Source organism: Anopheles coustani, chromosome 3, assembly GCF_943734705.1.
Source record: "Anopheles coustani chromosome 3, idAnoCousDA_361_x.2, whole genome shotgun sequence".
NCBI classification, from domain to species: Eukaryota; Metazoa; Arthropoda; class Insecta; order Diptera; family Culicidae; genus Anopheles; species Anopheles coustani.
In genome coordinates this window covers 88,371,656-88,397,158 of record NC_071288.1, presented here as the reverse complement: position 1 = coordinate 88,397,158, position 25,503 = coordinate 88,371,656, and the positions used below count along the sequence as shown (strand labels likewise).

Sequence of the window (25,503 nt, the reverse complement as noted above, 5' to 3'; positions counted from 1 at the left end):
CTTGAAGCTCGGTGTAATAGCTGGTGATGATTTAATCTTCTTTACGACCGAAACGCGATAAACGCCACGGTGTGCCACGGATATTTTACGAATGATTAATGACGATCCACGGGAGATTTGTTCACTGACAGCGAAAACAGGAGGAAAAAAAAGAACACCACACTTGTACACACGCCTGAAAAAGATGGTGGTGTCGTGTTGCCGATGATTTAGACACGAGGAGACAGTCGCCGTTTCGTCAGCCAGTCAAACGTACACTACAAAAATCACAGACAACAAAAGATGGAAGAGAACTTTTATTTCTATTTATGAAGGCACACGCCACGGGGAAGGTGAATTCATCATCGCCCAACAGACACCGGAGAGTCGATCGTCCTGAGGCGATCGTTGCGACGGATGACACCGAAATGACGCACGGTCAGCCACAAAAGCACCCGCCGAGTCCAGTCCGGTCCAGTCAGTCTGTCAGCCAGTCATGGATAGCTCACGGACACCGATTTTCATTTACGAATGTACGCACGAACACATGCCGATAGCGGGATAAGGAGGGAGTGTAAAAAGCCCGTTTTCTACACGCCGATGCCAGGTGAAATACTAAGTTCTCCAACGAAATGTTTGAACGGTTTTGTGTTTGTCTCTGGTCTATGCTTAAGAAGGCGACTCCATCCACCCAAGGTGATCCGGAGTTGGGGAAAATGTGCGCCGTTTCGGCTCGTAGGTGATGAGGACACCTACGCAACCTACGTCGACGACATCATCGAGCGAGGGACACAAGTCCAAACAGCTCCAAACGGCACGTTCGAACAGGATATGCCGCGTAGAACGCGAAGACCGATTTCAGTGTGGCAACGGAAACGTTGTTCAAGAGTGAAAAATAGTCGCGCCGTTTTGGAGGGAGAGGATCGTAAGATCATGTGCGAGGGAAGCATGCGCCAGTTTAAAAGCCAATTCTTCAGCTCTGTCACAAATAATAATCGACGAAAACGAACTTCACAAAGTGAGCGAGAGATGCGAGAACTGGAAACGACATGAACGTTAGGGCGGCTTATAGAAAAGTGCGCTTGTGGGTAGGCCATGGGTCCTCGCCTGCGTGGGAGGAAAAGCGCTCGGCTCGAACACACAATAGAATGGACAAATTCTAGGCTATGTTTAGCAGAAACCGAACTTGCATGACTAATGCACACAGAACCTCACGATTCATTCATTGCGTTGTTCAATGGGCCATAGAGGTGGAACAGTTTGGCCTATCCCTCCCGGTATGGACCACGATGGAGGTTGGTTGCGTTCGAAACTGGAACAGAACTGCTTCACCTCACAACCGATACCGGATCGTGCCCTCAGGTGAGTCCCTTGTTCAACTGGAACTCGAGATACTTCACCTCCCCCAAATAAGAGATTAATTCGTTCCGTGTTGCAGTTGAGCAAATGAATGCTTACAGTGGCCAAAAGGGGGAGAACCATATAGAAATCTAATTGCCCTCGAGCTTCCACAAAAGCCCGGTCGATTCTAGTTGATTAAAATGTAGCCAATATATTAGCCACGCCATCGGCTAGGGAGAGCTTAAACACGGGGGCTTTTTAAAAGTGACCAGAGCTCAACTGACGCTGCAATGGCCGCCGGCAAATGGTAGGAATGTTACATATTTGCCGATCGAGTCGAGTCATTCTGCCCCCTCGAGAGCCGCGCTTGTGCAAATGTTTGCCGTGCGTCTTAGAGAGGCACAACGCCACTACTTGAGGCGCTTGAAGTCGACGCTTTCGCTCGCAGCTGCAGAATGGAAGGATTAAAATTCTTAAATTCCTTATGCATGCGGAGGGAAGACCATGACGCTTGCAGTGACATAGCAAAAACCAGCTGGTTTCGCGTAAGTGTGATTGAAGGAATACACTCATCAAATCAATCGATTGAGATCTGCAAAACTCGCACCGGAGCAAGAAGACCAAGATGCACAGATATGGCCACTCACGGGAAAATATTCCCCACAGGCATCAACTCGGCGAAGACGTTTGTATCCCATCAAAAATCCATCAACACTGTGCGATCTCTATCACTTCACTCGGCCGCACGCCCCGGGGTCTACGAACGTCTTTTTAGGTGTTGGAACAGGTGGAACACACTGTCAATGTAAACAACTTAGGCCAGGGAAAACGTGGGTCCAAATATAGACTCGTGGAAAGTTCAGGAGTGAGTCGAAGATTTTCTATTATAGACAAATAATCTGCTAAAGTAACTGTACGGTAAGTGCAATTAAATATCTAACAGTTTTAAAAACCAAACAACTTAAGGCGTCATTCAATTAATGGCTCCATGTAGGAACACTAACAGAAACATGTGTCATTTCATATTTTTAATTTGCAGTTATTTATTTCGACATTCATTTCACCACCTTAGGCCACTTCCTTTGTGGAAAGGTTTGCATGTTGTTTCTGCTATATAAAGCACCCATCCACAAGGGCAAAAACATTGAACCGACACCAGACATCAAACGCACCACTATTCCGCCAACAATTGTAACACATTTCGTAACGTTCGAAAGAGCAAGGAAAAAAAGGAAAACCCTACACCAACAATCCTCCATAATTATGATTGATCTATTTGGACCATAACTACTTTCGTGCCCCAAAGGAGGATCGGGCCTTGTTCGTGGCAGAGATATTTTGCGCCCAAATGACGTTTTGTTTGCGATGACTACCCCACACCCACCCCCGGGGGGGTCGTCGAGGTGAGTCAATTCCTCCTCCCGGCTGAAAAGTCGGCATCATCGGATCGGGAATGAATGAAATGAAATGAAATAAGAGGCGGTGCAAAAAAGAAACACCCTAAATCTGCACACCAAGCTAGCCTACGTCAGGAGTCTGTAAGAGATAGAGCTCGGACTCGGAACAGGTTCTGAATCGGAGGAGACTCGAATAGGAAAACAAGACAATCCAAATTACCTATAACTCAAACGCGCCGGTTGCGGAGCGGGTGAAGGTGTCGAGGTTGACCATTTCGCACGCGGATGACCAGTTTTCGAGTTTTTCTATAGCCCGCGCTAAACGATTGAAAACCGGTATCCCAAGCGATCGTTTACAAAAGTAACATTTAGATGCCGACGAAATGGCCGACAAAAGTGACGATTTGTGACCAAAATGTTCAACGAGAACTGCGATTGTTGGATGATAATTATAGATTTCCATTGGCCAAGCGGGAACTCTCCAGGGGAGGTCAAAAACACGAGCAAGAACATAACAAGCGTTAATGTCTAACGCAAAAAAACACTGAACTAAATACTATTCCCGAGGGCTTTGACTTTTTTGTTTCAGTCACTTGCCATCATCAAAGACTTAACCACAAAGTAGACTTCTCAACGTATAATCAGCGTTCTCTACGTAGAGCACGCATTTGTCTCGCTTTCCGGCAACAAACCGCGTGAGTTCTAGGATTGGTCGAACCGTCTCTTTGCTTGGTTTGTTTTGATTTTCCTTGTGTTTTTTCTTAGTTTTTGCCATACCCTTTGACAAAGTCACGTTGAAGACAACAAGTTACATTGCGCTTATCAGCAGCGTAACGTAGAGGGTCGGTATCGACACCAGAGCGAATCTCAAAGAAAAGGAAGAAAGAGATAGAGGAAGGCTCGGTGGTGGTGCTGCTGCTTAGTCCTCTCCACTTGTTTCGATTGCAGTACGTTCCTATCTGGTGCCGTAGGTTCGAGTTCCGTGACCTTTTCTTATCACACATTCTGCAACCGGCCACACACCAGACGTCAGCCTTCGCTTGCACGACGAACGCAGCCAACGCCGGCGAAATCCATCGGACGGCACTGTAACACCCTGCGCGGACGGAGCAGCCTCAATTCGACGAACCGCAACAATTTGTCGAAGTGGCCATAAAAATTACCCGGCTATCACACGGCAGGAGAAGCGGCTAGAGTAAATACTTCTGGAAGATCATGGCCAGAATGGGCCCCCGTGTGGCCTGCATCGACATGCAGGGCCTGATATCACTTGCACTACGCAAGACACAAGACTTCAGGCTTGCAGCTGATAGCGATGGAATGCTCCACCGGAAGGTTGGTGTCGATTGCAAGGCGGAGTGGAAAACAAGGAACGTTCGTACTCCATCGATTCCCATTTCTCGACCAATCGATGAGCCCCTATGGGTAGGCAAAACGAGAGGCAAGGAGGTGGTACTTCGGTTCAGGACTGGACCATCATCAGGTCTGGCACGAGCGCAAGGCATAACAAAGTGTAAAATTGACCTTGTGCCAGTTTATGGGTGGACCGACCGACACTCTGGAAAACAGGTTCAACGTGGAATGTGCGCCCGTACTTCGTCGTCGTTGGCGTCGCTGTTGCAAGGCAAGGTCTCGCGCATATCCTTATTTACGATGCATTTTAGTAACGGTAAGTGGAAAGTGCAGTTAAGTTAATTCCATTAAGGATTATTCAAACACTGATGGCGTGGTGTAGCCTCGGGAGTTGCCGACGGTATGCGAAACTGTAGTGTGCGCATTGTTTATGGCTGATGGCCACCATTACTCAGACCTTAAGAATGGCTCAATCCTGATCGAATGGTGAAGAATGTTACCAAAAACCTCTTCAAGATGATCACCATCAAGCTGTCGCCTTTGATTAGTTGGCATCGGCACCTCAAAATGCGCCAAAAAGAAATCGAAAAAGACATTTCCATATGAATGAACCAATCACTCATGGCGGGAGTATCTCTGTTCCAACCTGCAAAACCGTCACATCACGCCAGCTTAATGGCATTTTTTCGGGGTCTTAGGTCAACACTTCGTTGGCGCAAGTTTAGGCGTCGCAGCTCCACAATCCAGTATTTTGATTAGGTCAGATAACACGTCGTTGGCGTCTAGAGTTCCGGCATACCCGGTGTCAGATGCGGCAGGATCTAAAGCCAGACTAATAACTGCGATTGTTTGGAAGAAAGAAAAAAAGCTAGGAACTACATCAGACCAAAGGGTCTTCAGGGATCATCTCTGCGACCTCCATGGTAAGGGGAAAAAAATACTGGACACACGCGCACACTACACTTTCAACAGTCCAACCAGATGTGGTCACCTCAACAGAATTCGACAGTTGTTGGAGCGGACGCGAAATTGATAATCGGTAGTGTCAAGAGGCGTGGACACGAAATAAAACGCCAAACGGAGGAGGACCCGGCGGCCTTCGGTTTGAAGTTGTTACATTTGACACATTTGGAAACTGCGGGGCAGCCCACACACGCGCCGACATTGGAAGTTCGTGTCGTAGCCGCCCCGTCCACCGATGCAGTCAGCAGTTTCAGGCTTTCTCGAAAGGCGTTCCATTTGGAACGATGCGTCGTTTTCTGCAACCCAAACGCTTCTCCATCATCATGATCATCATCATCATCGCCATCACTGTCAACCCCGTTGCATCCATTTTGGACGTGGGACACGCGCGGCCAACAAATTTACCAAAGATTTTGTGCAACCCCACACCCGCGCGTTCCCGGCTTTTTGTCATCCACGAAAGTGTTACCAAATCTATCTTTTTATCTTTCTTTTTCGGAAGGAACGCACTATTTCCCCGGTACCGGGAAAGTATTACCAGCAAATTTATCGTTGCCGTAAATTTTCATTACCACCGTTCACCATCACCACCTTCGAGGGTTGTTCTCGGCGCGATCTCGTTTAAAGCGGACGAAAGTTCCAAACCGAAAATAAAATCATGAGAGGTTACTATGTTTGGGAACCGCGCTCGTGTCTTCGCTTGCTCAACGGACGTCCGTCCCGGACCACGGTGCTGTCAACTCCGGAAGATTACCCATCCCAAACTGGGGTGAGGGGCTCGGGCATCTGCCGGGCATTCGTCCGAAGGAGTCCTAAAAATACCTGCCCCCTTTGTGTTGCACATTATGGGGAGTACATTTTGTCTGGAAATTCCATTTAAATCGTGGAATCTCGAACTCTTGACGCTGTTCGGAACCGAGGAGAAGAGAGTGCAGAATGACAAGAAAACTATCCGAACATAAGTAAGTGCAAGTTAACGTGAATTGAGGCGAATTATTTCCAATGATCCCTATGCAGATCCTCGTGCGATCTCCACTCGATCCAATTCTTCCTCATTCCGCTTCCAATGGTTACAACAGGCAAGCGAACAAAACATACTCGCTGTTTTAGGCCTAATTAATGAACCGTTAAAGTTACACTTTTACTGTCCGTGAGCAATCGTAAAGAAACCAGCAAAACCCACCGTTTCACACACCATCGTTAGAAATCGTGGAAGGTTTAAATTTAACCACAAGACGTTTTATATTCTCACCTCGGGAAGAGATTAGGAAGGGAATCGGGCGGCGTTGGTTCCGTGAAGCGAATGAGCCTGGTTTTACAAATTTGGAAAGAAATGAGGAAGTGTTTCACTAAACGTGCGAAAGGTGCGCATTCGGTGCGGTTTATGGACGTTGGGCAGAAGGTTGATGACTTCTAAGCAATTGATTGAAGTCTAACAACCAGCCATGAACATGATTTTCCTATTTATGAACTCAACTGTCTTTGAGGAGTACTGGAATATCTTCCACAGCAGGATAAAAATAAAAGTCTTTTAAGACTTATTTAGTTAGTTTAAGTATTCCACAACTTAAGAATGTCCAAATACAACTGTGGAAGCTTATTTGTGGCCAGAAATGCAACTCACACCGTCGATCGCTGACATAACATAAACAAACAGCTCTTTCTTTTGGAGCAAAAAAAAATGGCTGCATGAAATGAAAAAGGGGAAACATACGGATGAATCTGCAATCAGTCACCATCGTTCCCCTTTCCCCCTTCTTGATGTCCCTCACTTCCTGCCCCTCACCCGTTCCACGTTTCCACGCGAATTGCTTCAGATCGCAATAACGATTCTGCGGACGCACCCTGCGCTTGAAAAATAACAATTTGACAGATGGTTAAGCGGTTTATAAACACTACCAGACCAGACCTGCCCCAGACCAGCCAACCCACCCCGGACCCATCCCACTTCACCCCTTGGTCCATCAGTTGCGATACCATTCAACGCAGTGAATCCAATCAACTATGTTTCGATTATGTTTGCATCTCGAAATGGATGACGGTCTCGATCGTATGGTTTGTCGGGGGGGGGGGGGAGGTTTGAGGCGAACCCAAAAATAAAAAACACGAAACCAAATGATGTACGATGGAAGGAAACGGATGGAGACGGGCACGAGTTTCAAATTTGTGCCGATACAGATATTTGCAGAATGTTCCGAATTCGCGAAACTGTGCTTGGTCCACTTCTCTTAATCCGGGGTTTATGTAGCGGCAAGTGTGCAACTTGTGCACGATCTGTTACGATCGCTACGAGATCGCTGTAAAGGACCGGGTTTCGAGATTGCGGATGATGCCGCAATCGCTGTTCGAAACGGATCGCCAATTTGGTTATTTCAATTTATTTGGTATTTAAGAAGGGACGCTCGAACCTATCACGACTTCCCGAAAAGCTTAAGCGTGTAATGCCTCGAACAGCGAGCCCTTCTCACCGGGGTGGTGGTGGTGTTCCAAAGCATCTAGCCTCCCCTCATCTACAGCCTTCCAGGTGAGAAGCAACCGACACAATATGAGAATACGTAATAAATCAAATTTAATTGACACGAGTCACACTTTTTTGCACTCCCTTCGGTTTCCTCCAATTTTTCTGCACGACCGGTTGGTTGGACCTGTCTGACCCCCCTGGTCACCCGCGCACCTTACAGGAACATAAAGCAACCCCCGGGTGCTGTAGTAGGCCAGTGGGGCTACCGACTGCCAACGTGAACCGGAGGAGGGTTGCGAAATTTTCCTGCAAATATCGTGAGAGATCGCTGATCACTTTCGGTTTCGTTTCGATGCGAAGGCCGCGATAAAATTAATCTCCACCAGGGAACCATGCCCGACCTGGAGATGCAGGTAATGGTCTGCCGCATTCGTCGATCGCTACTCCACCTCGCGTTAATCTCCGTTCCGTTTGCTTGCGCTTCGTCCGGGGAACTTCAAGAGCGCAACGCAAAACCGAGTTGGCCAGCAGCGAACGGGTTTAGCCGAAGAACCTACACCACTTTCATCGACCACGAGCAGTAGCAATGGCACACCAGTTGTGAAGAGCCGATGAAGTTGCCTTGCTCAAGTGTGCTGCTCCCTTGCCGGGGTGTCCACCCCGACTTCCGCAGTGATTGATCGATTTTGAGGTCATTGAGCCAAGCCCCCGTGTGCTACGACTCCCGGACCCTCAAGCCGGCACAGGAGAGGAGTACGACGTGTGCGTCTCGGTGCGATTAATCTTGGCACGCACGCGACAACAAGCGCTCAAGTGGAACACACTACACTCCTCCCAAGTCCGATATGTTGTGATCCCTAGAGGCGGCTCACATCATGCACAATCGTGATGATTCTTGCGGCGTATCCCAAAGCGTTTGCACAGCTGTTGTGCCCCCGCTGCACTTTGGTCACTCGCGCTGCATGTGGTGATTTTTCCGATCCTCCCGACTGATAGTGAGGCGACCGGGCCCCTCGTCGACTACCTACTACAACACCATCAGAGGTTGGAAAGAAATCCGTCGGAATCAGAGCAGGAAGAAAGAAAAAGTGTGGTACACGTCCACGGCGGAACAGCACACGCACGAGAACTATAATTAGATGCACTTTGCTAAACCCGTGCAGAGGCGAGGAGTATCATCCCCGAGGAGTGTGTGTTACGGACGGCGGAGAAAACTAGCGATCAGAGGAGATAGGTCGGTAGTGTTATAGATAGTCGGTGGTATGTCGCGAGGAAGTAGGAACTTTCATCACCCACGAGGTGAGGATTTCACTTTCATGCACTTGGCGCATGGTAGTTTAGATAACAGCTAATGATACGACTGGACTGGACCTCTGACTGGGCTGACCGTGGACACCAAGGATTTAGGCGACTCGCATGTGTCACCATTTCCCGATGAACCAACCTTACACCAAAGGGAAACACTTCACGATGACACCACTGGGCACTGTTTCTCAACCATCACCCAATATCTTCACACATCTCAAAGGCCACCGAATGCGCACGAGGTTCTCCACTAGAAGATAGGTACACACACGCACACACACACAATCCGTGGATTGATTGATAAGCGGAGGCGCCGCCGTGCACCGACGAAAATTGCGATAATCACCAAACCGAACTGCGCGATGCGTGCAACTAGGAGATACGCTGAGAGATTCCGAGGACTTAGGACTGACAATGGCACTAAATGGATCCACACAGGAGATCCGCACGAGCGTGAACGTAAGATCCCGCGAACTCGCACAACAGCCAGCTCCAGAACTGAGGTCTCTTGCTGGTATTTCTTGGTCACGTTCCAAGTTTGCTGCTCTATGCTACGATTTTCGCAAAGCTCTTAAGTCGCGCGCCGGATGGAGCCCGAGCGGTAGATCCGTTGCGGTCCACGTCTTGGCTCGATCTGTCAACCGGTGGTGGCTGTCCGCGATCACAACAAACGCGACCCAAAGTTGGACGCTCTCGCGCCACCATTCTCTCCCCTAGTGGTTATGGTGCGCTCTTTCTCCATATTTATCTTCAACATCCAGACCAATCTCTCACGGAGGTTTGCAGCAGAGGCCCACCCCACACGTTTTTGTGTGGGCTGTAGGTGGTTTTTTTTCCCCGACCGGCGCGAATGTTTTTCTTCTCCACCGCGAAGTAGCGGAATTTGGTTTGTGGCGCTCGTTTTGTAAGCTCGCGGACTTTATGTTCTCGCGGACTGACTATCGCGCTCCAACACTTCGAAGTGGTGGTTCTCTCAGGCTCACTTATCTCGCAGGGTTCATGAGCAGAGAGTAGCGTAAGTGTCTCTTTTGCGTAAAGGGCCGCTATTGAGGGTTGATTAAAAAGTTTATGGGGTCTTAGTTTTATTTTGTATTTGAGAACTAACCATGTTCAATTTTCTATTACTATTTTTCCGATATTTACACGCAAATATATCCGAAGGGACTAACATCCTTTACAGTTCGATTAAGAAAAGGCCGTTTATCATCCCGGGTCATTCGTATTAACAAATGCATCACGATTTATTAAGTTGACTCTGACTATAAAATACATAACCACCCAAGATGCAAGATTAGCACATTCAAGCAGGTTATTTTTGAACCGAAAACTGATCGTCGCGGTTTCAAAGTGATACTTATTATCACACGACAAGGTGTTCGATCGGTGCAGTGTCACTAAGGTTTCATGTCGATAATCAACACATTCACAGGAAACAAAACCAATATCTGATCTGATGGTTCTGAACTCTTCAATTTAACACAGGATAAAAGAGTTCATTAAAGAAATATTGTCCACCGGAAATGTTCCGCCATCATGGCCATCAAAAACAACCGAACGGTGGTAAAGTTCAACGAACGATTTTGTTTTTAATGTTTTACTTCTCCCCATCAAGGATACTTTGATCGCTTTCATTTGAAATCAAAACATAGCCGGATCACGTTCTTCTCCGCCAAGATCAATTAAAGACACAATCCGAAGGAAGTTGGTCGATTTTTTATGCCCTTATTTGGATTATTATGCAATTTCGCAGCGGATATCAGAAGCGAAAGAAACACATTCTCGGGTTCTTTTTATTATTTCACATTTGCATACACAGCTGGGTCGGCCGGAAGGGCTGTGCCAATTTATGAAGAGGAAATAGAGAGAGAATAAACTATATGAAACAAAATACGAACTTCTCGGATCTGTGTTTGTCTAAATTTTAAAAGATAATAAATTGTTTAAACAGATGCAGTTTCGGGTTTTTCACAATGTTTCAACCAACAACAAGTGAATGACCTGCATACACTTTATGCAATCTTTAATGTACCACATCGGTATCGGTTGTTTGCACCACTGTTTTGCTTTGCTTGAGCTCTATCGATAGTGAATGTGCACGCAAAATCTCATCAGACATTAAAAACATCAATCGAAACATATGCGCTGCAGCCGATGCCAAACTTCTCTTCTCCTATCGCCACCATTACGTTTTTGTTCTCCCATTACTTGATCTTTTCATATTTTCCTTTGGCTAGAAACAGAAGCCGACATTAATTTACAATCATTTACTGCCATCGTCCGATAGATGTTATTGGTAAGTAAGTATCAGCTAAAGGGGAAAAAAGTATCGATCCTTCATGAACGACGGTGAAGAGACGATCAAAGGGAATCTTTATTCTCATGCAACATCGTTATCAGCAATTAAGGGAAATGAGCATGATACAAAGCCAACAGCGTGTAGGCCGATCTGTTCCGGACTGAAGCGATTGTAAAAAAATAACAACCACTTGCCACAATAAGATGTGAATCGTTGAATGAGTCATTCGAAATTATCAGATCAAATGAAAATGTTTTGAACAAGGATCGAATAAGAAAATTAAATACTAATAATACTAGTAACACTTTAAAGATTAAAATAATAAAATATCTCCAACTGATTGTACTTAATAAATTTATCTCCAATCGTGTAAAGATATTACATACAAAATACAATAAAGACAAATTTATGCAAACATCCCAGAACCTTGGCCGTCTGCCTTGGCAGACGCAACACACGATACGCAACGTTAATGTAAACACAACCGACAACGATGACGATGGCATTGATTGTTTGCAAACCAGTTACCTATCCTTATCGTTGCAGACGGCTGCAGAGACCGGCCAGACACCGGAAGAGATGCACTTGCGGACATTACGGATCGCCGGTTCGGTACTCGGACCACGCCAGACCTCGATCGGCCACGTGCGTTGGCGAAGCATTGACCCTTTATCGTAAATTATCCTAACGAGTGTGGAGAGTGCTGTAAATTCGCTTCGGTTTCGGTCGAGCCGAGCTTGTGGGGGGTGGGGCGCGGAACGGTGTTAATTTGAGTTTATATCCATGTAACGGCCTATAACCGGGACTCCCACACACGCAAACCAAACGAACAAACTTTTCGTAGCGATACGATACTCTGCCGCCGCTTTCCCAGCAGGTCACGTGTAGGTTGTACGACGCGGATGGATGCAGCATGTCGGGGAGGATGCCCAGTGCCGACCAGGTAAAAGGTGGCATCCCACGCAATTATGAACCCGGCGCGTGAAGACTTTTGGCTTGGCCAGCAATTTATGTTGACCGTCAACATCGGGCCGGTTTTGGAGCGGCCTCGTGGAAAACATTATACGTTTGTATGCACATTAAAGAATATATAGTGAAATATCCCTGTACCTGGACAGTAAAGGAAGGATGGGTTCAGATTTTATAAGCGATCTTTCCCAAAACTGACGTGATCCCAATTAAAAATCTTTTCCAAGAGCCAGCTCTTCCTTTTCAAACCCGTTGGCGTATACGCAGAAAAGCACTTAGTTGGACAGGGTAAGTGGACTAAACATCGGGTACGGGTAGAAGAGTAACAGAGTACATAAAACACTCATCAAATCACCACCAATTGCCGGGCCGACCGGACTATGGAACTGTTAACCCGTCACATTTGAGATATCGTACGGAGCAGAATCTCGAACGCTGACACAGAGAGCTTTCAGAACATTCCGCCAGAGTGCGCCCTCGTATATCGGGATGATCTTATTTTGTTTTTCTTGGCGCACACTCCCGAACCTAAAGACGATCAGTGCACCGACCGGCGGGAGATGCTGTGCGGCTGATGGGAATGATGCATTGGTTTGCATCGGAGAGGGATGATGATGATGGTTGATGATGGTTCTTCACCGCTTTATTCTTTTATGATAAATAAGAAGCCAAAGGAAGAATGTAAGTGGCCCGATGATTGGAACGAGATTGCGGCACTCGCGCTTTGGTGTTATATGAGCGGATTGTTTTCGCTCGTTGTTGCGTATTTTTATCTTCTCTTCTCCGTTGAAGTACACTTCTCCTTTCTATTCTCAACCCAACCCAAACAAGCGCCAGTCGGTCAGTCAAACGGTCGGTCATCAAGATCGGCATTCTTAATTAGAGGCGAACTCGGGACCCCCCTACCCAGCAGAGCACAGCGTGTTCTTCATCCTTTCTCATCGCAAGATTACGCGAGCCGGCATTTAAAGCTACAATTGAAGTGATCATAAGCAGTTTTATTGTGACGCAATGACGAACGACGCATTACTTACGAAAAGTGTAGGCTCTCGGTAAAAGATAGTTCCGTTGGATAAAAATCAGAGAATGGTTTTTGAAGTGAACTTACCTGCAAGAAGAAAAGGAAAATGAACATTAGTAAAATAAAACAGTTAAAATGCATACAATATACTTGAAAGATGAGAAAAGTTTGACATTACAAAGTGCAACACCAATGATAAATCATAACCTTTTCGAAACACTCCGACAAGATGGAAAGCTGTCAATACTGAACATGGATCAGTTTGCACGGATTGAAATTGAGACAATACCAATAATATGATCATTTCGTATCGATCGCAATGGCATTTGGTAATCGAAACCCCCATCGAAGCTGATCTGATGAGATTTGACGCAAAGTGTATTGAGTAACACAATCCAAGCAGCGAACGTTGATGAAGTGCAACGAAATGTGATAGAGAAAGGGTCAAATGAGAGGGACAAAATAGGACAGTGAGGAAGAAAAATTTAATTTTCCTTTCAATCCGAACAAGCAGACGGAAATAATTAGATTGGTGAAAGGAAAATTGCATCAATCGGGGAAAACGATGCAACTTCTTCACTTTCCTTTGATTTCGTTACAAATGGTTAGTGAACGTCCCCGTGGCACATAATCGAGCGAAGATGGAAACGCTCAAGGAAAATCGGTTTTCTCTCCTTCTCCCGACGCACTTTAAAAATAAAACAGGTAGAAGAACGATAGAGAAGTCGAGCAGGAAGCCAGAAGGGCCTTGAGATCGGAGATGATCATCGGAAAGTCCAACGACCGACATTCGCCGTGTGTTTGGCGGCGTTGCATTTGCCGTCTTTAACAATATCCGGGGTTAGTGACGGTAGTTGCCACCGCTTTCTACCAGATGGGGCCTTTTCCAAGCGCTTACTCAAAATTGCTTGCCTTGACGTGGCGTTCCACGTACTGGCGCCAGATGGTGGGACTGATGAAATATGCAAAATGGGTGGAAAAAGCCGAGCCAAGGAGAAGCATAAGCCGATCGGATGATAATGGTGAAAAGCTGAGGCACACAAATGAGGCACCGACCGAAGGTGGAGCGCATCGCAATAGAATTGGATGAAACGGGAACGTCTCTACCGTGCGTCTCCCACTGGCGTCTTCACGTCGTGTACGTGCCCAAAGGTGATTATAAATGATTAAGATGCATCTCGGCACCGCTAGACTGAGCGAAAATCCGTTCCACTTCGACAGCTGCCATCCAATATGCACAGGGGGGTGAATAATGCGCGAGATAAAAGGGTTTACAGTTTTCCCAAGTGCGCCGTCATCTTAACGCTCGGAAAAACGGGAAGGGCCCAGCCGTAGACCTTAACCCTTCATAGGTGACACACGTTCGATAAGTGTGGCATGGGCTGGGAAAATGATCTCGTGGACGTATCTGGGTCGAGCGCAAGTAAATCGTGGAGGTGTCGTGATTAATTGCCATTCTCATCCCATGCGACGGGGGAGCTGGCGCTCGGAACCCGTTTCTAAATGGTTCTACTACGTGGCTGAGGTGATGGGCGAAATTCACCCGACACTTGTTACTGATAGGAAAGGAATGGAAAATCAATTACCCTCAATCGATCGTGAGGAGCGTATTGGAACAGGTTTTAATTAAATTTTAAGGAGACTTCGAAAATATTTTATGATCTCTGCAAACTTCTTTCAAACTCTCAACTTCCGACAGGTCATTGCTCCGACACGAAATAGCTGTTTCGTGCGCTGGGTGAGGCTACTTTTACTTACGCTCGACGAGCCTACGCACAAAACCCACGGGGACGAACGCCCAAAAGGCTGCGCCCTCGAAAGTGGGCTCCTGCAACTCCATACAAGCAAAACATGCCTGGTTTGCGTCGAATCGAGTACAAGGTGTTCCGTTTTCGAAGGTGGTGCAAAAAATATTTATACTAATCCAGCATTTGCCATAAAAAATGGGTAATACTGTTAGCAGAACTACACATTAATTCAATAGAAGCGAGAAGGCAGAAACACACCCCGTCCTCAGGGGTGGAAAAATGAATAAAACCTCGCACTCTCGCGCCGCCATCGTGGCTCGTCAACATCGTGTGTCCTCGACGTCCTGTCGATTGCAAGGCCCGTCATGCAGGGTGTAAAAACGAGGTAAACCAACGGTTATGCTGTGGGCAGGTAGCGTCCCTTTGGCGCACGGAGAACCGGTACGTTGACGCCTCCTCACTTGCAACAAAGCGAACAGCGATTTTATGCAAATGCTTCGCGACTCCGTGGGCTCCATTTTATGACGTTATATGTGTACAGTCACCCCCTAACGGGGGTAGGTAGCTTCGGCAGCAAGGCGTTTAGAGGCACGGCAAGCCGAAGGTGCGAACGGCAGACCGGATAGTACCTCGGTTAGGTTGAGCAACATGTCGAACTAATTTTTCCTTTTTGCCAAGATTCGCCCGAGCGACAGTTTTGCATCTCTTAACAGCCCCGTTTGCGTTTGGGCAGTGCAGTTTACGCTGGAATGAAACGCCTGGTTCGGTGTTTAATAGTTTTCGATTTGTGACCGCAAACGGGTAACGAAACGGTATAAAGTACTGTTTATGACCGCACGGCTTAGGGGAAGAGGTTAAATGTTTGCCGGATAGGATAATAAAATTGGTAGCCGAACAAATGTCCACAATCTGTGCATCGTCGGTAACGTTGGCGTGGACACTGCAATTTAATGGATGCTGACTTCTTTTTGCAGATCCGGAATGATTGCGTTTTGATAATCTATTTTAATTTATCTAAGCTTATGTCTTGCGATATAAACGATTTTTTTTAATTACATGGTTTGTAGAGCTATCTTATCTTTTAATATCTAAACTATAGGTTTCATCGTCGGAGAGAGCAACCCTTAATTAACCCTTGCGTGCAATTTAAAAAAATGACTTTCTTTATTAATTATACTTGTGTAACGATAATCATAAGATTATCCAATCCTTACTTCATGTTTGACGACAATTTTTACAGTAAAATCAAACAGAAAATTTAAAAAATGCCTCAACAAATCACTAATTATTTGAAACTGATAATTTTGAACCCCAAACTAAACAAGTTTGACAAGAAAAAATGTCCATTTTGACACAACTGCACCGTTAAGGGTTCATCGGCGTACAAATTTGTATCAACAGCAGAGTAATTAGACAATCTGTAAGCCACTCATCAGGCTTACAGTTGGGCCAATAATTATTGACCGATGCAATTAAGCAAACGGGTGCACTCGGTAAAAAAAAAAAACGGGTTGTAACTGGTTTGCTGATTCGCTCCTATAATAGCTGACAACCGTTTCCTCGATGGTGTTTGTACCCCGAACCCGAACGCGGAGATATAAATTTTACTCGGGACAACATTATTTACCCAACTGTGCAAGGTGTTTTGCAACCAACCAACCATGCGAATGATATCCTTTGCAATAGCCTTCCACCTCCACAGTGTTCGATGTAAATGGGGATCAATTGAAAATAGTTGCCCCGCTGCAGCAAAACCATTAGGAGGGTGAAGGGAAACAAAATTTGCATCGATTTCAAACGAACACACGTCAAGTATGGTGTTATCTTTGGTAGAAATCGAAAAACATAAACCCACTCCCAAACAGCACTGTAACGGACGGTTGGGTAGCATTGGCATTAGTAACCTTTCAGTTCTGCAACATTTGGACTAGATCAGAAAATCGAACCAGACATTTCCAGCTGTTCTGCACACACTCTCAACCGGAAAATTCGCCGGTTTCTTGAGGTTTCCATCGGTGATGGTGGTTAATCGCTAGTTCGAGCGACCTTTGCTTCGAAAATGCAGTCCGAAAACCGAACTCTCTGTTGAGGCAACCTTCGAGATTGGTGGTGGGTGCAGCGAAAACCCCGAATCATCTCGCACCGCATCCAGTTTATGGCTTATAATTCAACGTTCTGCGCGCCGGAAACGAAAGAGAACATCGACGAAACCGGGCACTGGTTAGCAAACGGTTAGGTGGTCAGTAGTGTCGGAGGCTGCGCGAGGCGGAGATGGTGTAATAAATATTTAATTACCCACCAGCGTCTATCCCTCTCCTTTGTCTCCACAAGCTTAAACATTTTCCGAGCTGCAGGAACGAAAGAGAAGTTGTGTTGTTTACGATTCTTGAGTCCGTTCGACCCGCTAACACTTTGCTTCTTGGGCATGTTTGAAAGCCACCAACCGAACGGAACGCGAAAACGATGAGGCAATTAATTCTAGTTTCTTTAATCGAAAACATCGTGATGCGTTGTTGTTGTTGGGGTTCTGGTTGGGACGCCACCGAGCCGCACATTAGCATCCGCCAACGCCGACGACGAACTGTGGCGCGGTCCAGTGTTTTACAATCCGCTTACAATCGGAACTGCGTTTTTCCCCGTCGAGAAGATGATGATTATACGATTTACCACCACCAAGAGTGCACCCGCGAAGGAGTGGCAACTCGTATGCAGATGCATGATATGCAATTGAGATCAATGACACATGCAAATCATGACCGAAGGGAACTTTTAATCCGGTAAGACATACTAAAGTTATTTCTTACATTGTAAAACTGGGTGCCACGTTTGGACTTGCAAGTTTGTAATCTAGCGATCAATCGAATATTTTGACAGAATCAGGGTAACCGTAAAGCGCTACTGTTTAGGGGATGCTGAGGCAATATGTATCCCTCAAACGAATAATTGGCGATATTCTGTTATATTACTAGTACTATTAAATAAAATTATTGCTACCTTTGCCCCATCGTTCCACAATACCACACTTTCCCCTACAGTTTGGTTGCTGCCTACAATTTTTTCCTCGATTCATACAGGAAGTTGATCTTTTCTCTCTTCTTCTCACGATCCAACAAATATGCCGCCAGAGTGTCTGGTAATCACTTGATCGTCCTCCAACCGACCAACCGCGACCAGAACGAAAATAAACTTCTCATAAAAAAACCGGCAGCTCAATTAACGTTCCCAACATTTCGGAAAATAAATATAATAGCAGCGGATTTTCTTTTTTTCTGAACTCATATTCTTGATTTACTCTCTGCCGTGACAGTGTGTCCCCTTAAATTCGTGTGCAATTATTTCATTCATTCATTTGACCATGGTTGAGGTTTTGATAGACATTTTGTTCTTTTTTAAGTCTCTGAAAAAAGAACCACAAAAAGAACATCTCACGATCGGCGTAACGGATAGGGGGTTTGGTTTTTTTTTATTTCTTTCCTTTTGCCAACCTCAAGTGCGGACACTTTCACGGCGTACGCGACTTTTACGACCCACAACTCGATCACGGCTCAGGGTCATCCAATCGTTAGGGTGGAGCGGAGAACCCGGCGGGTAAAAGGAAAGGGGGGTATTGAAATTTTTCTCCCAACACACCCACAGCCACTTGCTACCAGATGCCGAGGCAAGTGTTGTTAAACTCCACCCAAGCAAATCGTGAGCAAAAATGTAAATACGCCCAACAATGTCGCGTGCGTCTCATGGCGGGAGAGTTCAGTGACTTCGCGTGTGCCGCCCTCTGCTGATGGTGGGACACCCTTATGCATTTGAAAGGAACGGGATTTTAATAAACTTGAAATTAACAAAGAAGAATGAGCAAACTTGGCATAAAATTGACAGGTAAAAATGTGAGAAGTGTGGAAACCTATGTTAAAGTCATGAAAAACGGTCATTCAAGAGAATTGAAATAGTTCCAGTTCTGTTAATTACACGTAACTAGTGTTCCCCATAGTTCAATCATAGAACGAATATGTTTTACCCTGCAAGCTCAATCGAAAGGCATAAGAGTCCATCCATCTTCCGGAGGTCACGTTCGGACTGGAGACACACACTCTCCGTTTACCACAATGTAAATAAAACTGAAAAATAACGTCCCGGGAAACAACATCCACCATCCATTTCCGTCCGAAATCGGCGACCACGAGACTGTAAACAAATTAATAATACCAGCACCCGTAAAGGTTACCGAATGTCCGAATGTCCGATCCCTTTGTAACGGAGAGAAGGCAACCGAGCGAAAGTTCATGTCCTTCCAACTGTGAAGGTGCAATTAATTGTTGGAGGTTACCGCATGCAACCGCAACGCGAATGAAGGAAAAGTGGTCAATTTTTCGATTTCTTTTTCTTTTGGAGAGCAAACCACATCCTTCGCGGATTGCTTTTTCCCACACGATCCCGCTATCTGGATCTGATAAACGCAAGAACGAGCGCGATTAAAACACTGATTGGCAATTTGATTGATTGACGATTCCATCAATTGCCGGACGTCGGTCGAGATGCATATCCCGAAGGGGCCCCGGCTAAGCACACACACTGGCCCAACCGTCATGCTGTAAGTCACGTTACGTCCCGCCTACAGCATCGACTGATGGAAATAACGCCATCCGCAAACCCCATGGCCACTCCGGCACCGAGCAAACCATGTTGATTGGAACATGATTGCATTAATTAATTAAACGGGCCCCCGTCGGCTCGATTCGGTTTGACGACTCTACACCGTCTCCACCGCCATCCATCGGGCCAGATTGTTGCATGTCGATTAGGTTATTTAGTATAATTTTATGCTTAAACTGACACCAAGTGCGCTGACACCTCCCTAGGCGACAATGCGTGCATCATCCGCAATGTTGTGTGCGCAAAACTCTAAAACACGATGCATATTTGACGATTTCATATTAGATATTGTGGAAAGGGTTAAAAAACTGCTTCGTAGTTCATGTTTGTTTTCCTTTACTGTGTAATTAAATGTGTGATTCATTTCTTTTTTGATTTTAGAATAATGAATAATTTATTCAGCATTCTTATCCACGCGAATAATTTTAGCTTTAATAGAACGATTACAGGAATTAGGAATGATTTATTAAATACCCTAATCCAATGTCTTAGCTTCCCAAAAAATTGAAAATAATTATAATTTATAATAGTATAATTTTAATGCTGCATTTTCATTTATTTATGGGACAAACACTTGTTAGAACTAATGACAGCTAGCTAACAAAAATGATAGCTAAGGCAGTTAACGTGATGAAAGAGAATTAACATTGGAACAAATAAAGGCAACTTTTCCTATGCTTACGATTTCCTAAATTTAATTTGAAAATAGATCAAGTTTACCTTAAGTTAACAAAGACGATTTATTTTCTTCAAGAAGGAAATGATGCTTGAACTCCAATGGAATGTCGAGCATGAGCTATTTAACACGAATTTTTGTAGCGTGTCTTCGTAATGTAGGATGAAGCTGTTATTAATTTAAATTGTAGATAAACCTGATCAAAACAGACAAATTAATTGCACTAATTTCCTACAAGAAATAAATGATACATAAGCACAGTTTAAATGATGAATATGATCGATTTAATCGATAAATATGCGATACATAATATAACCGATTATGTTTCAATAAATCATCAACTGGAAAAGAACGGATGTAGAAGAACTACTAATTGGGCGAAAGAAGCACAACAGCAATTAACGCATTAATCAGCTAATAATTATTAACCTACTCCAAACTACATTATTACATCCGACAGGCATGCGAGAAATGATTCACCGACCGCAGACACACACACCCGGCCCGCTTCCGGCTCCCATCGTTCCCAATCCCGGGGATCTCTTCTCCGCTTCCGGTTTGATGTCACGCGGTTCGCATCGTTAGCCGGATCGGCAGAGAACAGCATGCCGGTGGAGCCACACACACAACTCGTTTGGATACTGCGTTCTACTGCTACCGAGCCGGACAGTGTTGCATGCCGAGCGAGGAATGAATTATACGACAGTGTCAAAGCTTAATCAACCGTAATAGGTTTTCACGGCATGCATAGCAGTCACACCGCGGCTGACCAGAAGGCGGCCGGCCAAACGGGAGGATGATGTTGCCGGTGCCCACTTCCTGGAACACACACTTGGGCACCGGGAGGAGGAAGGAAAAAAGACGGGCACAAAACAACGGGAGACCATGGAGGAACACGATACACGGGCAATGTAATGCACCACATGCTGGTTTTGCCGGTGGCGAAGTTCTGGCGAGGAGGATGCTTCTGCGAAGGATGACGCTGCCCTGGAGCTGCATAGTAGCAGTATGCTGCGCTCACGCGAGAATAAATTAAACGAGTTTATTACAAACTGTCACCAGCTAGTGAAGTCTGACCGTTGCGACACGGATCCGCAGACCGTAACGGTTTCGGGACGGGGTGGACGGTGCAGCTAAACTGCTTCCGTCTTCCGTGTGGCGTGCATCGAGGGCATTATTGTCTAGGGCCGCAAATCTGTTCGCGCCCGAAGAGGCCCCTCTAGCGGCACATTGGCTTTTCCGAGCATACAAACAAAACCATTCAGTACGCTTCAGCGAGCCTCTAAAGACGATTGTCGTGTCGAGTGAAAGTGGTAATTGGAATAATAATTGCCACTCACACTTTCCGGCATCACGAGGGGTTCTTTTACTATACCAACTCTCTTAAGAAGACAAAACACCACTTGCGAATTGCTTATTTTCGTGAAGTAAAGGCAAAAGATACCTGGGAATGTATCATAAAGGGTTATAAACTAATAAGCAAACCAGACTTTGTTGAACACAAGATTCCAACATTAGAATGTAGAATACCAATTGCTATAAGTAGTGATGTGCGTACTGAGATAGAATGAATTAGTGAGTTGGATTTAACTATGGAACTCATTGATTCACATCCTCTCGGATAGTTTTCTTTTACTACTTTTAGTACTTTTACAGGGTTTCTAATCTAATCTAATGTAAAAGAGTGAATTACTAATTTAAAAAGTAACTAGAGCTCACAAAGATTTAAATTCGTCTAAGGAATTGAATCTCAATTTGTGATTTAAATCTCAATTAGGAATTTAATCTCAAACTGGGACTTGACTCTGGTAAGATTAATTAAAAGTTTAAACTGGAGAGAAAGTGTTTGAAAGATGTGATTTTGCATTTGCTTGGGATTCCAATCTCTGTATAGGATTTGATACGGATTCAGATCTCTGTGGTGACCAGCAATTCTTTTACTCACTCTTGGGGTTCGAGTCCCTACTTCGGAGTTGAATCACTGTGGCGACTAGCTGTTCTTTAAATCACTCTTTTGGAATTGAAATCCCTGTAAAGGATTCAAATCTAATAACACATTTTTGGCGTTTTGAATCACAAAATAATTACTAAAAGATTCAATCGTGATGATTGATCAGTCTGATTAAAATCTGAAAAAAGGCGTTTCCCATCACTAGTTGAGTCTCAAACCGAATGTTAAAGAGTTGTACTACATTTTTCACCATTTTATCAGTTAATACTTGGCCAATTATGGGCCGGTGCCCTACTCATTCAATTTCCAATTGTGCTACATGAAACAAATAAAAAAACCTCCTATCAAATGAAACTCCTCAGCAATGCAGCAGGCAACCAATGCGGGCCGTAAAACTAAAGCAATCAAAACAAACAAACCAAACTCTGGTGAAAGTTTCCCAATAGCACGTGCCGTTCTTGCCAGTCTTGAAAGTGGCTACCCCTTTTAGGCTAATCGATTCTTATACCTCCCCTTTCTTAGGGTAACGTAATTGACTTCAATTAAGATACAATTGCATTTTACGATCGGCTACTTCTGGCGAACGGCGTTGCCGCAGAAGGGCGAAGCGATTCGCGATAAACCCGTTTGAACAGCGCGCCAAAAGGGTGCAGCTGGGCGGAAAGTGCAATCGAGCGAAGTAAAGCGGGATGTTTAAATTTAGATAGCACATGTAAAGGGAACAGTTATTCAAAGAGCAGGAATTGATTTTAAGTTTGCATAAATCATTGGTATCCGAACGGAAACTAGTGTCCTTTCTAATCAAGTATATAGAACTCGAGGAACTGAAACATTGAAAAGTGCAAGACGCATACAGTTTTCCGTTTCTATGCAATGACAATTTATTAGACGAGACACCGTTGTACACTACATGCAGCAACACTCGTGCGCTTGTTTTGACAAACGCCAAACTACATCAGGGACAGTCCAACAAAAAGGCACAAGCACAAACATTGTCAGACATGACAGCCTCCCGTCGGCATGACTATACGTCATCCGTTGCACCCCAAGATCGTTAGGATATACAGTTACGGGGCCAGTACACAGATTGAGTCGTTGATTTGCGTTTCCTCTTTCGACGCGGTTTCCATTTGCATCGTAGCTCCGCGCTGTTCCGAGGGTCGAACCCGAGTATCAAATGCATGTAAGAATTCAACAAACCCATACCAACTACCTTCCTTCTCCTCCCGCTCGGTGTGCTTGTGAGGATATCACAATATCCCGCGCGCCGTCCACCCGGAACGCCTCTAACGTCTGTCTGTTCTTGACTTTTACATGGTTTGTCCCGGCCAACCCCGTGCCCGTGCGAACAACGTGACGGTCATTCCAGCGCCGTGTCTAATTTCAATTTAAATTCAATCACGAGTTTCTGCCCGACTGCAGCCGCAGGACTATATGCTCGCGAACCTGGGCCGTCGAAGATGGATTGGAGTGTTCTATTTTGGGGTCTTAACTCGAGCGGATCGGCCAAGAGTGCAACGATTTGCATTCTCGCCGTTAGGAACCAGGAAGGACGCGAAGCAAAAGGTTAAAGTGAAGGTTTGTACACTTCTTTTTACTGCTTAACATGAGTGTGCGAGATTCAACAAAAGAACAACATTGAGCAAACAACCGTGAAAGGTTGTTTCGAGGCATGCATTCGACTGATTGCAATTGAGATAAACACGCGAACAATTTGTTTGGATTAATTGAGATCAAATCGCCAAATTTGACATTACGGAATGTCTAATTGATGTCATGCTGGAAAAAGTATCCACAAGTCAACCCACAAAACGGTTCACTCTTGAACGCAATTCGACAAGATTTTGTCCAAGGTGATCCGGGGCGGAGAATTTCAAACTGCAAGGTTGTGCTCATCAACGTGCTGACATCAACACGCACTGATTAAATGAGCAAAAGAACGAAAAAAAAGGGCCGGCCTACACTCTCCGGCCGCGTTATCTTTGTCCTACTAATTGAAGGCATCTTTCCGGTTTCCGAGGGCTACAATCATGGCGCTCGGTGAGATCCGCACCGGAGGATTGGGCGGTATAAAAATGAATCCGTCCCGTAAATAGTGCAAACCGGACTCCCGGAGTGGTCAGTTTGGATTGGATCTAGCGTGCGAGTGCAGGTTATTGTTCAGAAGACCCTCGACAGAAGAGGAATCTAGGATGGGAAAGTTTTTGCAAAAAGTGTCCTGGTTGGTAGTCCCTATTCTTAGTGAAAGTTGTACAGCGTTATTGATCGAATGTGTCTCCTGTTTTTTCCGTGTGTAGTTTTCTAGTGCTGATAGCGGCCGGATGTGCGTACCCGGGCATTCCCCGGAAGCTCGAGTGCAACGAACAGCGCGAGCATGTGTGCGAGATCTCCAACTTTACCATCGTCGAATCGATGGATCTGACGGAGTACGAGTTCCCGGACCATCCGCATCTTGCGTTCGGGATGTTCCCGCACTCGGACGACTCGACGTACGTGGTTACGATCACGAAGGAGCTGGCCGACATCCTGCAAACGACCGAGAAGCTAGAAATGCAGAATGTGTCCCTGCAGACGATGGTACTCTGGCAAAATCTGCGCTCGCTGGAAGCGTCCCACAACAACTTCTTTGAGCTAACCGTCGAGGAGGGTCAGAACTATCAGCTGCGCGAACTGAACCTTAGCCACAACCGTTTTCAGACGATCGATTTCGTGAAGGCACTGCCAGCTCTGCGTGTGCTGGATCTCCGACATAACTATCTGGAGGCGCTGGACTTCTCCCTGTTCGATATGGCCACCGAGCTGTGGAAGCTAAATCTTGCGAATAACCGCATCCAGACCATCTCGACCAGTGGATCACTCCATTTGCCTCGCCTTACAAGCCTGATGTTGAACGACAACATGCTGAACGTGCTGGATGCCAGCGAGTGGCGTTTCAGTATGCTGCAGGACCTGAACCTGGCACGCAACCGGCTGCGCTATCTAAGCATGTGTGAGGTGAACCACTCGTTCCCGCATCTGCAGATGCTGTACATGGACGAGAACCGGTGGGACTGTGGCCACCTGAACGCCACCATCCGCCAGCTTCACCTCCTCACGGTCAAGCCGATGGTCTACTACACGAACAGCGGCAACGACGACGATGAGCAATGTCCGAAGTCCGTTGAAGACATCTGCTGCTACTAGCACGACATACATCATGGCGCACACATGGCAGTCAGGAGATCCACTACACCCGGGCTGTGACTGTGATGTATGTCAAATTCGTTTTAGTTCCACTCTTGTGTACCCAACGTAACAATTCATTGAAAAGCAATAAACTGTGCACTTGACAGCGTCGATCCACTCGATAAACCTAAAACTTGATTAATTATAGAACTAACACAGATGATTTTACCA

The 25,503-nt window shown here is 45.7% G+C and overlaps 1 protein-coding gene across 1 annotated transcript; it reads left to right on the top strand.

Moving 5' to 3' along the window:
- Window positions 1–1,258: 1,258 nt before the first annotated feature.
- Window positions 1,259–25,290, top strand: LOC131268908 (protein flightless-1-like). The gene is made up of 2 exons (XM_058271208.1): window positions 1,259–1,341; window positions 24,405–25,290. Exons 1-2 carry the CDS (start codon window positions 1,259–1,261, stop codon window positions 25,288–25,290), a joined length of 969 nt encoding a protein of 322 aa, XP_058127191.1.
- Window positions 25,291–25,503: the final 213 nt, after the last annotated feature.